Below are 17,970 nucleotides of genomic sequence, written 5' to 3' on the forward strand. Positions count from 1 at the left end.
ATTGATACTATAAATAAAATTGAATTGAATTGAATTTACAATAATATGGATCTTAACATTAGCTTGATAAATCAAAATTGTTGTCCATTTTTTGTATTAATTAATTCATGATTGTTACACAGTCACAGGTCTGACCTACTGTCTGTCCAAAGGACAAAGCTATCAAACCATTAGCATCCATTAGCCACATCTGACACAGGACTGGGAGGGTGAACTACACCCTCCATCCAACAACATGAAATTGCCTGAAATGACAGAGCCCGGTAGATCCTCCAGCTCCCTGGGACAGACCTACTCAAGACCACTCACACATTTACAGTAGCCTAATACAACATTTGGACCAGTCACATTATTGTAACCTTGTTAGTTCCATTTTTCTCTACAAAACAACAATGAGATTAAACAACTTGACAAGTGGGACCCTAAATGCTCCATCACATCTAAATTAAAATCAAATAAAAAGTGGGAGCTGGCAAGTGAGAGACACATGAAAAGGACATGCAGAGGAAGAGAAGGGCAGTGACAGCCAGCGGACTGGCTTCTAAATGAGCCAAAGCCAGAGTGACAGCATGTCTGGTGACAGCAAAGCAGAGGGTATATGCTAGGGCAGCACCATGTCTCCTTGAGAGCAATCTAAGTAACAATATGGATGGGATTATAACTGTAAAAAAACAAACAAATGTAAGATGTATATATACACTGACTCATTACATACCACATCCACTCTTAAGTAATCTTAAACCTGACTTAATATAAATTGTATACTCTCACTTGGCACAAACAAAATTGTCATGAAAGCCTATTGCTGCTATCAGATCTAGTTAATGGACTAATTGCTTATCTTGAATTGAAACAACATCCGAATTTCCGCTTTTTATCTGCTCACATGAAAAAAAAGAAAGGAATGTGTTTATTGTAACTATAAATATTATGCAATATTTTCCATTAATCGTGTCTGATCTGGCACTGTACTGCATGCGTCTCTTTGTGTGTCAATTTCTTACCAGAGTATAGTCCTCCGCTACCAAAACAAAACCGTTGTTGTCAATGAGGTAGCAGTTAATGTTCTGTTAAATAGAAAACAAAGTGTTTAAAGTAGTTGTAGGAAGTAAAAGTGACAGAATCATGCATGGTTGATGGAGAACAGAAGGCTGACAGACCTCTTCATCACAGCTTATGGAGCATTTACCATCCAATGCTGCACACTGTAAGATGAAAGAAGAATATATCTGCCAACTGCATTGGGGTGTTACACCAAATATTAAGGCTGTTTATAGATTCATGACTTCCTTTTGTCAGCTGAAAAACTTAACAGTCTTCCAAAATCCTTTTCAAATAAATACATTGAATTAAATAGAATGATGGCCTTCATGTGTTAATAGTTCTACCAAAATATTTTAACAGCTTTTGTGGGTTTATGTCAATTTATTATTCAAGTAAAACAAATACAATAAAACAAAAGACGGCTTTATGAAACATATTTTTTCAAATAGAATTAACTTGCTTTTGTGTTAAATTGTTTTGTATTTTTTATTTTTTTTGTATTATTTTAAGCTCACCAGCGTGTTTGTGTGATACATTTGAATGTGTAAGCATGGTTTGTGTTTAAGCATGTGTACCTGTCTGCTGGCTGTCCAGAATTTCTTCTGAAAGAACTCCAGTTTCATCTGGATGCCCACAGCTGAAAGAGAGTCAACAGAGTTACAGAGACAGAGCAACTGGACATGTGTGTGTTCTGTGTGTTGAAGTGCAAGTGCACTGTGATCTTTATCATTGCAGGAGTCGTCCTACAGGCAAGAGAGCTATTATTTAAATAGACACAGAGTAAGAGTGCATCTTTTATGAACGCCAACTGAGGGAAAAGACACACAGACACGTCCACTGTAGTGAACCCCTGCAGTAAGGCTAAGTGTGTGTGTGCTTGTATATAATACTGAACTGTCTGCACACATGTACACAATATCGCTAACCACACGCAAAATGTGGATTCACACGATTCTAAACCTCTCTCTCTGTGCTCACATGAAATACAACCCATTCCTCACTCCCTGTTGTTATCCCGGTAGGCATTTCCAGACATGGTATACAGAGCCTTATCCCAGCAGGTCCCTAAATGCCCAGATCTGACCAGAATTCCTTGCCTGAAAAAAAACAGGCACTGACATTACATTTTTCAGAGTTGGCTGAGGAAAGATTGACACAAGCTTTAACTTCCCTCTCCTCATCCTTCACTCCTTCGACCCCCTGCTACTAAGACTCAGAGGACCCTAGCTTTCTCTTAGTGGGGCTTTGCCATGTGTTTGGGATCTGTACAGTACACTTTTTCAGGAGCACAATAAAGAGCTTCATCCAAGTGCAAAGCAATGGTAAAACTTCATGAATGAAAAGTTGCAAATATATTTATTGGCCAATGTAGACATGTGTCACATTAGACCCAGGGGATGATGAAATCATAAAAATTGCAATGCAATACAAACTATTTTTTGCTGTCTTTATGTCAGCTGTGTGAAGGTAAAGGAAGGAAAATGTGTAAAAATATATTTTCAAGGGTGTGGGCACTGGAAGCCTAACACCACATTTAAAAACATACAGAAAATATAATTCACAAGAATGTAAAGTAGATGCCAAATGCAACAAAGTCCAAAAACAAAGGTGTGCCAGTGCATTGGGCAAGTGAAGTTGAGAGCGATGAAAGTTATGAAATTTATTGTGGTCCATGACCAGCTCGTTTTCAAAGCTGAACACAATGTTTTGACTCTCAACTCCTGGCTATACATTGCCAAGCACTTATTTGATTTCCAAACCGGATGTCCCATCCGTACAAAGTCCTTTTGCAAAAATGTGTTATGTTGTTACTTATGGATTCATTGTTTATGGGATTTGGGAGGAGGTATTTGAGAATGTGTGCATAATGTTTAAGATATCCTAAAGTGCGTGTAGCTATTAAAGAGGAAGGATTTGGTATTTATAGCTCTAACAGTGTTGTGCTATTGGTATCAAGCCAATACTGGAGTCAGTGTTGTCTGCCTGACGTTTGATTACTGTAATTTAATGCAGATTGCCAACTCAACAATACTTATTTTTAATATTGCACAAATGTTGATTTGATCTTGTTATAAAATTCGGAATTGAAACACACATGCTTACACAAATAGCTAATAGTATTATTAGTCCTTGTCCAGAGGAACAGGTGCAGATTATCCCGTCATAAGCTTTGCCAGATCCTTTCAGCAGCCCACCATTTCTACACCCACATGGAAAACCCAGGAGAAGAGGCTAATTTAAGATGCTGGGCAACAGCAATGGAAATACACATAGTATAAAACCAGGGAGAACCTAGATCATCAAGCCAATAAAAGATACAGGATCATTTACTCTAAAATAATCTGGAAAAACAAAGGAAAGATTGAGTAACTGAGAAAGAAAACAGATAAGGAGGTCAAATAACTTGTCAGATAGAAAATATCGTGAAACCTTCAAATAATTAAAAGATTAACGATTTCATCACACAACTCATCTGAAACCTGAAACACTCCATGTAGTATATGGTATTATAAAATTATTAAAGCAAAAGCTTAATTATAGCTTAATAATGTAGGTTCTGTTCAGCAAAGGAAATATTTCATGGAAACATGAATGCAAAAGGAGCAGTACAGGATTTTGCTCTGTAAAATTGTATTAGAGGTGAACAGTGCACATTGATGTTGGCTGCTACCTGGAAGTCGACTCAGAGCAAAAAGAGAAAAAGCCCAAATCTATCTCACTAATGCTCGGGACTTTTCTGTACTATGGTGGAACATTTAATTTCCCAAGGTATGATTTAAGAACTTGGGGTTATTTATGCCCTGAGCTGGGTTTATGAGTCCAAAGATGAAATCCACTTCAAATCCACCCAATCCCAGAAAAGGAGAGATGACAACCGGTTTAAGTCCTACGGATTTTTCCGGTTCTAATAAGGATTGTATAAACACATACATCCATCAGTGCAAGGGTGCATCCGAGTGTGTGCATGTATGTGCTCAAGTAGGTGATGGAACAAGGGCAAGCATATTTGTTTCTCTTCTCTTTGAGTGTTTATGCATCAATTCACATCCCAGTGACAGAGCCTTTAGTACAAGCATAAACTTGCATACCAGTGTCACAAACACACAGAGCTGTCTGAGAGATGTAGTGATTTGCAATTTTAGTTGTGCATTCCACAGCAGCTACACAGCGCAAGGGGTGAATCATGCCATGATGCTGAGCAACATTTAGAGGATTTGTGTTGTGGTTGAGGCAAAATCAAGACTATTAGTTGTTGCAAAATCCAGATAAATGACTTTAAAAATGATCAGGTGGTTCATTGCTTTACATTTGAAAAACATTTGGAAAATTCTTTGCTGAACAAATCTCAAATAGCTCTCTGAACGAACCATAACATTAAATAGAAAAGATCATATGCAAATCATGCAAACCATCTTTGTAGTTTGTCCTTAAGGCCTTGATGACGTATGCATGAAATGCTTTACAAGAGATGCACATGATGATAATATATGACAATCTGGCAAGAGGAGGAAAAATAGGGCATGTTTTCTCTCTTTCCTTTTTTGTAACTTGATGCTGACATTTTTAGACGTTGCAGTCTGTACACATCAACAAAAATGGGCTTTTAGCAAATATAAAGGTGTCATCACACATTTGAGGATGTGTTTGCCTATGTTGGTGCACATGATCACTCAAGTGCACATGTGAGTGTGGATGCAAGTGTATTAGTTTGCACAGAGCATGACCCTATACACGCATTTATATTTTTTAAAGCACCTTAATGTGTGCATTAATTGCTCAAGGCTGACTTCTTCACACATTTACCCACAATAAATCAACTAAGTATAAGCTGGTGACATATAATGGCTTCACTTTTTTACTGCATGTGACAGAATGAAAATAATTGCCATGCCCTTCAGCAGAAGTAAGGATATAAATATGAATGGATAGGAGGGCAAATATCAGGGAGGGTACTACAAGCCAAGGTCAGCTGGTAAACTTAAGCTTAATCATCGTTAAAAATGATTCGATCATTAATCCCTCCCTGTCTCCATCTTTGTTAATTTTTTTGCTTCTCCTTCAATTGACCCATGTGGTCAGATAAGCTTAAGAGTCAATCCATTTACATGTAAAAAAAAAAAGAAAGATAAAGTACTCCATTTAAATTTACTGCAACAGCTTAATATCCTGCTGTGTGCATGTGTGCATGTGTGCATGCGTATGTGTGCATTCGTGCGTTCTGTGTTGCTGTACTGGGGGAGTGTTCTGCCAGCCCTTCTGCCCACGGCTGATGCATATCATGCCACAGCAATGGGAATCCTCCAAATGTGTTCACTCTGTGTTGAAGTGTTTTGAGTATTTGTGTATTTGACATACCGCAATCCAGATCTAATTTTGTTTTGTTCAGCTCTTACCAGAGCAATAGGAGATAATGTAAATGTCAGCGCACGTGTGTGTGCTGTGCTTTAAGAGGAGCAGCTGTCTGCTGGGAGACAACGTGCCATCACACTTCCCCCAATCATGGAGAGAAGCAGTAATACAAATCAAGTGAAGCAAGAGAGTATGTACAATAGCAACATGAAGAAAAATACAAGAGACAGAAAGAGAGGTTGAGAGCCAGTGAGAGAGCTACAGAGATAAAGAGCGATATAGAGATACAAAGCGAGAGAGAGAGAGAAAGAGAGAGAGAGAGAGAGAGAGAGAGAGAGAGAGAGAGAGAGAGAGAGAGAGAGAGGCAGAGCTCCCTAACTCCAGTGATTCCCAGACTGGCTGGCAGTAAGCTCTGTGCTCTGATCTGCCTGCTCTGATGGGGTTTCATGCCCGTGCAGGCAGTGTTGGGGATCCTGAAGGCAACACAGGTTCCTGGTGCTGATCTCGGCCTTTCTAATTCCTACCTTTTGACCATATCAGCCTACACAGATGAGAGTTTGGACAGCTAATCTTAACCTACTACCGGTGGCTAATGGATCATCAAAAAGTGACAGTCACTAGAATCCAAAAAGGAAGTTAAAAGAAGATTAAATGCAAGTGGCCCAAGGACAACTGGCAGATATGAGAGGTAGGAGCTCCATCACTGGGAAGAATATTAACATGAATGCATTTATGTATGTGTATGTGTATGTGTTGTACATGTTCATGGCTAGGTGGGCTGCTATCAGCGGCTGAGTCTAGTATGTTGTGTAGAGTGTTGTATAACTGAGTGGAAATGAAGCATGGACTGCTCTTGGCTTACAACCACACCACTTCCTAAATTTAAGCAGTGAAATGCACACACCAGCATTACATTCACACTTCTACATTTACAGTTGTACATGAGTATTGCCTCTGAGTGTTTCCCGTGGCAAATAGGTATTGACATCGTTACCAAGCTGATTTAAAGCAGTACTTGCTGTGTGTTGTGTGTGCATGTCATTAAAGCTTCTCTGTGTGTACTTTGGGCTGAAGGGACACATCAGAGCAAAGAGCTAGTCTCTTGTGTTGACCTCATTCCAGAGCTGTTGTTACAATGCTCCACTGAGCTGATGCTGTTAATGTGTGTCCGTGTATTGTATGTATTTGAGTTTGTTTATGAGTAGGTGCACACGTGTGTAAGCACATCCAATTAAATGCATTACTGCATACACACACACTCTCACTTTACTAACAAGGATGCAATTAACACAGGGCTTTGCACTGCAGCATGCTAAATCTCAACCCAGCCATGTTCTGATTGTTATTGTTGACGCAAGCAACATCAAAACAACAACGCTGCCAAGAGCCACTGTACCAAACTAACACCTGAGCTCAGACCTGGGAGTCTCTGTGCATGGGTATTGCTAAAATCCACTGCAAAAAGTCCACCAGCCAGCAAAGACAAAATGATGATTACATGCTTGTTAAAGCTGCAGTAGGGAGATCTGAGAAAACGTGGACTTAGCCTAAAAATTTGAACGAGCACACCTTACAGGTCCCTCCCCCTTGCTCTCTGCTGCGCTACAGCCCCCCCTCCACAGCTCCTCCCCCACAGCGGGGCCTGCCGTGAACGCGCAGGCTAGTAAGCAGGGCCACCGATGCTTTCCACATCCTCATGGACAATACAGGGGATTTACTCTGAGTAGGGTATAGCTTATATAAAAAAATTGCTTATTTAAAATATTTCTATTAAAAGTTTTGTAAATATTTTCAATGAAAGGGTTTAAAATGATTTTTTATGTAATCGCTCATTTGTGACAACAAAAGTAGCACTTTACACAATACATTACTGAATTACCTTTTGGATCTAAACTTTCAGTAGGAATGATGAATCAGTGAGGAAGCTCAATAAGCCAAGGAATAACATCTTAGAAATATGTCTTTGGTTTTATTTTGCATATGGGTAAAATAAATCAGCTTTTTCAGAAAAGTACTCCTGCACAAGGAAATACTGAACATTTTGATTTGGACTGAAGACGATTCCTTCACGTGCCTCTGTGTCCGGGGCCATGTCTGACCTGTTGAAGGAGCACAAAGAATTTGTGTCAGACATTTGATTTACAAATTACATCCTGAGGGGGAAGAAAACGTGTTTAAAAATAATCAAAAGTAGAATTCTGCATTGCCAAACTTCGACAGGGACAGCGCACAATTAAAGTTGTTTAACCATAGACATTTGTTGTGATTGACAAAAAAACATTTTGGCTTACTAATTGTAGGTATCGAAACAATATTGCTTATACGGAGGGTGAAGGAGTTAGCAAGTAAAGTTAATCTTCACTGCTACAACATTCGCTGTGCCACAAGCTAACAAGCTAACTGTTAGACTTAGCAACAAGCTACAGAGTAAACTGAGATTTGCGCTATCACCAGTGTACTGAAAGTGTACTGTAACCATCGTATCTTAGTTGTGTAGTTCTTAAAAATGAAATAAATCAAGCAGGGATACTTACATGTCAAGCAGAAATGTGGCTAACGCTAGCTCTGAATCCGTGTTGATCCTTCTAGGAGGCGTAGTCCTCCACCTCTGAAAAGCCGCTTCGTGTTGACCCTCGCTTTATTTCGGGCTCGGTTTATTCTTAAGCTCGCTTTTTGTATCGGTCTTCTGTTCTTTTGCCCGTCTTTGTTTTCTGAAGGTGTCACTCGAGAAATTGGCAGTTTTCCTGAAAAGTTATTCTCCGCGATTGCACAACTGCAGCACACTGGCAATCTTGAGCTTGAACACGGCACGCGTGTGCGGGGGAGGGGTATGAGCGGCGCGTACACGAGAGGGATTGAACTGCTAAGAGTCCTCCTTGCTCTGATTGGCTGTTTGACCGGGAGCGGTGTATTTCTGCTAGTGGCAGTAAGGGACAGAGAGGAGCCACAGGAGCTTGATTTTTTCACAGATTATCTGTCTCATATTCTACTGTCAGGACATAGTGACAGTTTAACAAATATGTAAAAAATACATTTTTACAAAAGTTACCTACTGAAGCTTTAATGGGAAATGGTCACTCTACTTAGTAGACTATGTTATAATAGTGTTTAGTCAAAGAAAAGGAGAGTAGTGTAGGAAAGGCTTTAGTATTTTCCCAGTGACACTGCTGCATAACTGCTGAATGCTAAATAGCAGTTGTTTGAGATGAGTGAAGCACAGAATTTGAACAATTATATTGTGCTGTCCCATGCAAATCAACATCCCTCAATTGCTTTTTGATTATTTCAGCTGCACAGTGTTTCCTAAGATGAATCTGAAAATAAGCTTCAGGTTGATAATATGAGACCCTCAGCTGCTTAATCACATAGGAAAAATGTAGGCGAAGATTCTATGTTGAAGATGTTGCATGATACAGAAGAAAACAAGATTATTCCCATTTGAGAAAACATTAAAAAAAAACAATTAGGAACATGGCTGTTGAGATAAACGTGGTGCAGCTAATCAATTTGTTCAGGATCTGTGAGTGCAACTTGTGAGCCAGCTTCATTACTAGGCTTGGGTCTGAGCTTCATTTCAGTGACCCTTGAGTTAGTCCAGCCAATGCTATAAATACTGCTGTAATGTTCCAGAAGGCACAGACATTCGTCAAGTCATCTCAAATGGGAATGAGACACCCAATATCTGCTGTGTATGGATTTGTGTGTGGGTGCGGGGTTATGAGCTTTTGGTCACCCAGGGCCACTGGCTAAGGGTGGGTGGGAAGTGGGAGTTGGCATATTAGTAATAAGTTTACTTTCTTGTGAACAGTTCTATCAGCACAAAGACAAAGTGAACTTCATTTTATTCAAAGACTTCAAAAGCATTTGTATGCACTTAAATGTCTCTTTTCTGTGACAAAGGTATTTAATTACTTCAAGGAAGGTGGTCATGATGGCAGTTGAAGACTGTATATATAATACTTTTTTTCATGTTTAGCTGCAAATACACACGTATATGTTAAGATGATTAATCCAATATTTGTCCCCCTTGTTTTCACAGTGGTACAAGTGTGTGCCCTCCTCTCCCTCCTCTCTTTGTCACATGCCTGTCCAAAGGAGTGTAGCTGCAACAGCAACACCAAAGTAGTAGACTGCCGGGGTCGAGGCCTATATGACATCCCCCGACGACTGCATCCGGACACCCAAGAACTTTATCTCCAAGATAACCGTATCAGGGGGCTAGGATCAATGGCTTTCCGAGAAATACCACTTGTCCGAATTCTCGATCTATCTAATAACTCGATAACATCTGTTTCACCGACAGCGCTGCTGGGTCTCAGAACTCTACAGCGCCTCAGCCTAGCCTACAACAGCTTGAGAGAGCTTGACAAGCGATTGCTTGGGCCTATCCGCTCGCTTTCACACCTGGACCTCTCACACAACAGGTTAAGCAACAACACTGGAACAGATCAAGTTTGTTGTTTGTCCTTGGTTGAACAACACACAGTATGACTTGATCACAGATTACTCATTGTATGTATTTTGTTTCCTTGCCTTGTCCTTTACTGCAGCCTGTGGGGTTTGCCTGGGGCCATGGGGGACAGTTTAAGGAACCTTAGCCACCTGGGGCTAGCATACAACAGGCTAACAAGATTGGACCGCTCCCTGTTGGAAGTCCTGACCCGACTGGATAGCCTCACACTACGAAGCAACCCCTGGAGGTGTGACTGCCAGCTCATAGGCCTCAAACTCTGGCTGGAGTCCTACCTCTTTAAAGGTTAGACACTAGTAGCTCCAGGCAGTGGCTTGGGAAATGTCTGCAATGTCTCCAACATCCACCCATCTCAATGCCTTTCCTTCTGGGTAATAGGGTAGAAATGGCTGGACTATATATTGAAATGACCAGTTTACACAATGAGAGTAGAGCCTTAAATAGACTGACTGACCTCAAAATGTTTGTATATTGTGTGCTGAGAGGTTGACTCAGTATAATTAAAAACAGACTAAAAAGTATTTCCAGTTATTCAACATGGTGGAATAAGTGTGTGTGTGGAAGGAATGCATGTTGTTTTGGCGTTTATACTATTATTAAAATCTGATGAGTACTGTGTTTGGGGAGGTAAAGACATGCATGTCAGAGCCGTATTGGATACTGTTATGGTGAGAATTTACAACATGTACAGTAGAGTCTTTATTGTGACTGTTGCTTCACTGGCATTACCTGACCATACAGCTTAGCTAAACGTACCATGCAGCAATAAGAATAATGTCATGACTCATGTAAGGCACCCTATGCAGCAGCTCGTATAAGTATGGTAGTGATCTCAACGGCCAGAGATAGAGAGTGTATTAAGAGTTACATTGCCAACAACCCCAGCAAAGATTAGATAACACAATAACCAGTGTACACTGAAAGATATTGCTCGCTTGGAGTTGGCTGGCCCGCCTACACGCCTGTGTTACCCTGACACAGCTATCGTCTTAGAGGCTGAAAATTCTAATTACTGCAAAACAGAACAATGGACCCAGGGATGTATGCTTAATAGAAATCTAGTGGAGAATCAGGCAGGCGGAAAGGAAGAGTGTGACAGAGCATGCTCAACATGAATACCAAAAGAGATGATAAAGGAAATATAGAGATTTACTGGATAAACAGAGGGCAGTTTATCCCATTCACTGCCTCGAATTCTTCGGCTCCAGTGATTGAGGTGTTAATCATATCACACTTGCTAATATGATCCCTTAAAGTAAGCCATTCCACCCTACAAGTTATGGGCAGGTTCATGCTCAGCTATGATGATTATGACTGTGGCCGCCTCTGTAGTAAGCTGCCAAAATGAAATGGGCAATTAACAGACGATAATGTGCTTATACTACACAATTGACTGATGCACGCCTCCCTATTACTTCCTGCCCCTCAGTCAGTCTTTTACCATCTCATTCTGATTTAACTATTTAACTCTGATCCCAAGGTGGAGTGGTGGATGAGGTGCTTTGCTCCCAGCCAGAGGAAATGAAGGATAAAGACCTGCAAAAAGTCCCCTACCAGCTCTTCCACGCCTGCATGACCACGAGCTACCATTACCTGTTCGCTAACATACACCACCTGGAGTCGGAGAGGCTACTGCGAGGCCACACCCATGGCAACCATGCTCATCCCTCTAGCCACGCTATCCATGTCCCCATGGCAATGGGGGAGGGTTTTGGTGGCGGGGGAGGAGGCGGAGGAGGAGGAGGAGGTGGTTTGCCAGAGTGTGAACCTAAGCAAAGGCATCGGCCTGTCAACTTGCGCCATGCAATTGCCACAGTGATCATCACCGGCGTAGTGTGTGGGATTGTGTGTCTGATGATGCTGGCTGCAGCAGTGTACGGTTGCGCCTATGCCGCTATCATGGCCAAATATCAGCGGGAGCTTAAAAAGAACGAGGAGCTGGCAGCAGCTAAGAGGGCAGATCATGCCATAGCAGATGAGAAGGAACCACTGGAGAATGCTATTGCCTAGGAGGTGATCACATGAACCCTGGACTTAAAACCTGGGCCTCAACCCTTTAACCTAATCCTGAATGGATTGATGTGTGTGCTAGTGCATGTGTCAGAAAAAAAGAAGAGAATGAGATTCTTAACGTGTGGGCGTGTGTGTGCTTACCTCCTACCGAGACTTAGGTAGCTAAACTCCACAGGTATTTGACTATGCACTGATGAGAAGAGTATCTTCTGCTGTATGCGGGTTCAATGGGCAGGCCAAAGAATCCAAAAGAAATCAATTCCATTTTATCTAAAAAATGCATATCAAAGATAGGAACAAATTGCTATATATTGATAATTGTGTATTTGTAGGTATGATAGTAAAGGTAAGGTATTTAAAAACAATGGATTTCAGAATTTTGTTGTATTTTAGTTGTTCATAATTTGGAGTCTGATTTTGAGGTAATTTTGCAAAGATTTATAGTAGGCAGCTGCTGTCCGTTAAGTTTTGTTCTAAGTTTTTTGTATCATTGATGTGAGAGTAAGAGAATGAAAATGAGAGTGTTTGTGTCAGTGTTTTGGCTTGAGTGTGTGTGTTGAGATGTTTAAGGTATGCACATATTTATAGAGAATATAAGAGTCTGTGCCTAATAACGTGATATAGTTTTACGGAAGAAATTTGTTTTCTTAAAGGATATTTTTCTGAAGTGAAGATGGGGAATTCATTGAAGCAATAATGAAACAAACTAAAACAACGACAAAACCTGGACTCAGCCATGTTGTTTTTCTATGACCTAAGAGGTTCATGAGTTTGAATTTTTAGATCTACAGTTTTCTATCAGTTCAGTCTTGTTTGTGAGATAATGCTGATCACATACCGGTAGTCATGTAATTTAACATGTATTATATAAAATAAAGGGAAAGAATTTACCTGATTACTATTTGTCTACTGGCAAATAATTTAAGAAGGCATGTATCCTTAATTGGAGAAAGTATCTTTAAAAGAGGAGTTTTGGAAGAAAAAAAAGATGTCCACTTTTCGGTGGATTTTACTGTTTTCTTACTGTCTCTTTGTTTCACTAATTGTTTTAAAACAGAATACTCAATTCCGGAAACCAAGTTACATTTAATGTAGCCATGCAACCTTTGATAAAAAAAAAGTCACAAATAGCAATACCAAATTCTATAAATACAGGAAAATGCCCCTTATTTGAAGTGTTACCATGGTAATATTTAAAGCAGTAGTGCTTGCATGTGTTGCTTGCACAACAACATTTTTTCTTTTAGTTTTTGGTTAGGTAAGTTTCTGTTGAATTGTTATGTCAACTTGACAAGATAAAATGGTGAAACAAACAGTATAATTCTATGAAAATATTGTGGATTATACTTGATTGTATTCTCGGATTATGCCTCATCTTTTTTTCTGATGGAGATTTAGTTTATTTTAGTGGTACCATATCAGGGGAATTCTGAAGTATGATATAATGAAAACGGCAGGTCAATCTGATTTCTGTTTCTTTTAATGTTTGTAAAATGTTACAGGGAGGACATTCAGGCAATGTTTTCAGATTATATTACAAATTTAGTTTATTGTGCACATTACAAGCATCCATTAATTTAATCTATATATTAATAATTGGCCTTCAGCAGTCATTTTCAGCTTACTCAGTGTAGAGTGGAGACACATGACTGTACACAGATGCCTTTGGTCAAAACGGCTGACCTGAGTTTTGTAGCTCTGTATATTAAGGCAGCAGACTCGCTGCACGTGGCTCAGGATGTGACCACAAACACTGACACACACATAAACACACAAACAGACACGCTGGAATACACAGGCGCGTGTGTACGAGCACGGTAACATTGTGATCCAAGCAATGTCTGCAGGGCCGATGGTGTGTGATGTCATCAGCCTGTCCTGTTCAGTTAGTGTATTAGCGTATTTACAAGTCTACAGCTCAGTGAAGCGCAGAGCAGTGAAAACTGGCCCTAACCGGCCCATGATAAATTTGCATTCTAGCCTACATCTCTCCTTCCATCTGACTCTCTTATATAAAATTAGCCTTACAGAAATCCCTCGATCTGACAAGCTAGATCGTCATTACTGTACATCAGCACCCAATGTAACAATAGGTTATTCATAAAACCTTGTTACTGATTAGTAATTTGGATTGATGCTGAACAGGATTTGAGAGAATGATATAATCTTAAAAACTATAGTGATCAAGTCAACAATGTCAAATAGAACCGTGGGCTGGTGTAAACTGTGGGCTGCTTCTGTACCACTAGTGCTAAAAATCTGATGCTCCCTCTATGTACGCTTGTGTGTGTGTGTGTGTGTGTATGTGTGCGTTTGTATGTGTGCGTGGGTGTGTGTCTGTGTCTGTGTGTGCGCACACGTTGTGGCACTGCACAGACTCTCCCATCTCTGTCCTTCTGCTCCAGTGGTTTCCCCCAGGCCAAGAGTACCCACAATGCACTGCTTTGATGTCAACGCATTCAGGCACCGTGAAATAATTTTCTCTTTCTCTGCCCTTTTATTTCTTCTCTTACTTTATCACAGCATTTCTATAAAATGTTCCTTTTTCTCTTTTCTTTAGTTTGTCTTTCCATTGTCCAGATATTTTTCTGTGATTCCACTACTGGCATTACTGGCTCTCGTCTGTCGACACAAGAACTTGCATAGACAATCATCAAAAGAAGCTTTTCATATGAGGAAAAAGCTGTGCTCCACATTGACCCTTGGCACATATGGGCAATGGAAATAATTGCACTACTGCACATACTGTACACTGTATTTGAATAATATAACTTGCACATTCAAGACAGTAGTACTGGGTGATTACTAAAGCTATCAATGTAAAATACAGTGGGACAACAGAAACACGTTGTCTATCTATCTTAATATTTTAGCCATTTTGTATGTTTGTATTTTGCTCAACGCAAGGAGATTTAGAGCTTTAGCTTAAAGAAAATTCAAATTTTTTGCAAACAAGATGCTTCCAACTATTTTCATGTTACTTGCAGACAAAAATATAAATCCATTCTCTAACTTGTCATTGTCATATGTACTGTACAGTACCACAGAAAAAGTATTCAATAAGCTACATAATACACAAAACAATGACTGGAAGTCATCTCGTGCCTTTGGGGAGGTCGGTGATGAATGATGTAATTTCACAACTGTTCTAAAAGATAATGCCATAACTACTGTGAAACCTTACGTCTATATCTCTATCATTCCCCAGTGTCCTCATTTAATCTTTCTCCGTAACCAAGTTGATGGCAAACATACCATCAACTAGCTGATTGCACCAAGTTGCATTATATGGGCGTGACATTGTGGGGCTTCTGAGTCACCATGACATGAGATGAGGCAGGCCACAATGAAATCCTCTATTCCACAATATCCCTTAAATAAACACAGGGCCAAAAGATGAATGCACGAAAGGCGTTTATGAAACTGGCATCTATTAATACATGTAGGCATAAGTACTCTTGGATGCAAACGTCTGTGCCATGTTGCACTCTTGCCTTCTTCTGACGTTCATGCAGGAGCATGCGCATGGACAAAAAAAGCAGCACATGTGGGCAGTGAGTGCTTCAACTCAAACAGAGGAAAAGAAGTAGGGTTAGACAACTGTAGACTGGGAAAACAAAGCCAACATAGCAGTGTGAGGAAAATATATTGCAGCCTCTGTCAATCTAGAAGTGTGTGTGGGAGAGATAAAGGACCACTTGAGTCCACACTTACCCGCAGCTATGGGTGATTTCCTCTCATCCAGAAGCTGAATGGCGGTGCTGGCCAATACAACACTCTTGTTTTCTGATCCTAAGCCACACACATGAAAGCACACACAAGCACAACACGCACAGGCACACACACAGAGAGTTCACATCCCAGTCACATAATAATTCCTTATATTAGTTCTGAACTGACCACAGGGTGACTGGACAGAGAAACACTGCACATAGTCATGGCTACCACTAACTGCCACAGTCCTGTGAGAAAGAGTGCATCCAAGGCAAGTCCGGCGAGTAAATAAGAGGCTTTCAGATACCTTGTATTAGCTGGCACTAATGGAAAGCCAAAGGCTGAGGACAGATAAGAACACATTCTCCCTTTGGAGGAGAAACCATTTTGTAGAGACGTAGTTAAACTGCAAATGTGCGAGGTGCCTGTGTGTGTGTTTTTTGTCAGTGTGTGTTTGTGTGTTCTGGCCAAATCACTATGGAAAGGGCTGAACCTCTTCCTAACATATCTTATTTCAACCCACAGCAATCAGTCCTGTCCACAAGAACACAGCCCAGAATTAATAAGAGAGGAAGGTAGAGATGCAATGGCGAGAAAAAAAAAGACCAAATATGGGTGAAAGAGGAAAATAAGGTGATGGGGGAAATATGAAAAAAGGTCTTTCTAATACAAGTGAGTATAAAGTTTAATAAGTGCATTTGACCAAATGTGAGTTTCTTTTGATTGACTTTATAGTGTTTCTTATACCTCTTGCCCTGTTCCTTATCAGTACCGCTCCAGACAATTGGTGGTGCCAGTCTCACAGTGACAAATAGTTTCATTATGAGGCATGGGCCGGTATGAGATTGTGACTGTATGATGACCTTCAGCAAAAATATCAAGGTTTCATGGTATTGCGGTATTGCAATTACAGCTTAAAAATGTATCATTTTGAAATGTCTGGGTAAAAAACAACAACTTTTTTCCATTGATCATCACAATGTATTTTATTTTTAAACACTGCACACTGGCAGGGAGACGGATTTTTCACTCATAAAAAAACAGCTCATGCCGCAAGAACGGTATGACGGGAAATTTGAGTGGTAATGAAATCAACCTTTTTCAAACCAGGGTATACCCTGAAACAGGTAACTGGCCCATGCCTATTCAGTATATTACACTCGTAAAGGCTAGTGTGTAGAACTTAAAAGAATTTAAAAGTAATAATTGACTTATCCCTGAACATTTGACTTTGATGGGAGAACTGATTCATCATCTTTTAAAAATGTAAATCCACAACTAACCTGAGTTGAAAGTCAGAGAGTAGACAAAGGTACCAGGAACTTGTTCTGCAGCTCTCTTGTACCACAGGGGGAAGTGATCGGCGTTAAACACCCCCTCTTTGTCTTCAGCTGTCAGAAAGTCTCTTGAAGCAGACAGGAAACAGAGGTGATGAAGATACAGAGGATTCACACACGCAAAACATGATGCTCATTGGAATCATAAACAAAGTGACAATCAAGACGTGCACTCCTAAGCTTATATCTGTGTATACGCACGTATGGACTGAAGACCTAACTCAGAATACTTACTGGTTTGTAAGCTCGTCCGGCACCACAAACAGGTTAATTCTGGACAGGCCTGTTCTTGTGCCCAGGTAAGCTATCTCCACCCCTTTATCCGAGTTCCTGTGTAGTATGACAAATACATTTAGTAACCTGCATTTGTGCACAATTGTAATTTTCTATCACCATCAACAAATCAGCCTAAGATTTCTGGAATTATTTTAAATAGTTTAAAATAATTTGTTTAGTTTATTTAGAATAAAGATTAAGAGGTTTTAAGATAAGATAAACTTTACTGTCCTTTAGGAAATTTGTCTTGGGCAAGAATCGCCGACAACAGCTGCATACAAATCCATGCATTGATTATGAATCGTATCATATCAATCATTGGATTAAGAACATGCCAAAAGAAGGGAAGAGTGGGTCACACACTCTGATTTATTGAGCACGAGACTCGTCCAATAGGCCTCCAAAGGGGCAGTCACCACCGCGTCGAATAGAACCTCCTGAATCAGCTCCTTGTCACCTAACAAGGCAAACATATCGATTTTTACACAGATAAAACAGCCATAACACAAGCAATATATCTACAGTAAATCAATGAGCAGAGAGAGGAATGTAGAATTTGAAGATGAGTTTAACTAACATTGTAGGTGGGGTTCATGTCCATTGAGGTAAAGTTTGATTGCCTCTATCTGGGACAAGTAGCGGTGCTCTGGGTGCTCGTCTGTGTTGCAGTATGTCCTGCAATATGAAAAGAATAGACAACAAAGATATTGATTACGTAAGATAACATGTAACACTGTCATATTTGAAACCAGCCATTTGAAATTA

The 17,970-nt window shown here is 40.2% G+C and overlaps 2 protein-coding genes across 4 annotated transcripts in view; one reads left to right on the top strand and one right to left on the bottom strand.

Moving 5' to 3' along the window:
• cacna2d3a (calcium channel, voltage-dependent, alpha 2/delta subunit 3a) overlaps window positions 1-17,970 on the bottom strand; it is a 151,105-nt gene that overhangs the window by 13,235 nt on the left and 119,900 nt on the right. For all 3 annotated transcript variants that reach the window (XM_032521692.1, XM_032521691.1, XM_032521690.1), the window contains 8 exons: window positions 17,783-17,880; window positions 17,569-17,662; window positions 17,164-17,259; window positions 16,876-16,997; window positions 15,593-15,670; window positions 1,620-1,681; window positions 1,161-1,205; window positions 1,005-1,067 (listed from right to left, as the gene is read on the bottom strand). In XM_032521692.1, coding sequence (XP_032377583.1) covers window positions 1,005-1,067; window positions 1,161-1,205; window positions 1,620-1,681; window positions 15,593-15,670; window positions 16,876-16,997; window positions 17,164-17,259; window positions 17,569-17,662; window positions 17,783-17,880 — 658 coding nt within the window. The remainder of the gene's footprint in view (window positions 1-1,004; window positions 1,068-1,160; window positions 1,206-1,619; window positions 1,682-15,592; window positions 15,671-16,875; window positions 16,998-17,163; window positions 17,260-17,568; window positions 17,663-17,782; window positions 17,881-17,970) is intronic.
• On the top strand, window positions 5,723-11,966 carry lrtm1 (leucine rich repeats and transmembrane domains 1). The gene is made up of 4 exons (XM_032521696.1): window positions 5,723-6,082; window positions 9,434-9,818; window positions 9,945-10,150; window positions 11,346-11,966. The coding sequence occupies exons 1-4, from the start codon at window positions 6,046-6,048 to the stop codon at window positions 11,873-11,875; spliced, it is 1,158 nt and encodes a 385-aa protein (XP_032377587.1). The 5' UTR covers window positions 5,723-6,045; the 3' UTR covers window positions 11,876-11,966.

Source organism: Etheostoma spectabile, chromosome 7, assembly GCF_008692095.1.
Source record: "Etheostoma spectabile isolate EspeVRDwgs_2016 chromosome 7, UIUC_Espe_1.0, whole genome shotgun sequence".
In the NCBI taxonomy this organism is placed as follows: Eukaryota; Metazoa; Chordata; class Actinopteri; order Perciformes; family Percidae; genus Etheostoma; species Etheostoma spectabile.

What these genes read in the sequence shown, in the direction of transcription:
- lrtm1 (XM_032521696.1), top strand. Translation starts at nt 6,046, where the DNA reads ATGCAAGTGGCCCAAGGACAACTGGCAGATATGAGAG. An exon ending in ACAACTGGCAGATATGAGAG is followed by an intron (nt 6,083 to 9,433) that starts GTAGGAGCTCCA and finishes TTGTTTTCACAG; the next exon opens with TGGTACAAGTGTGTGCCCTC. An exon ending in GGAGTCCTACCTCTTTAAAG is followed by an intron (nt 10,151 to 11,345) that starts GTTAGACACTAG and finishes TCTGATCCCAAG; the next exon opens with GTGGAGTGGTGGATGAGGTG.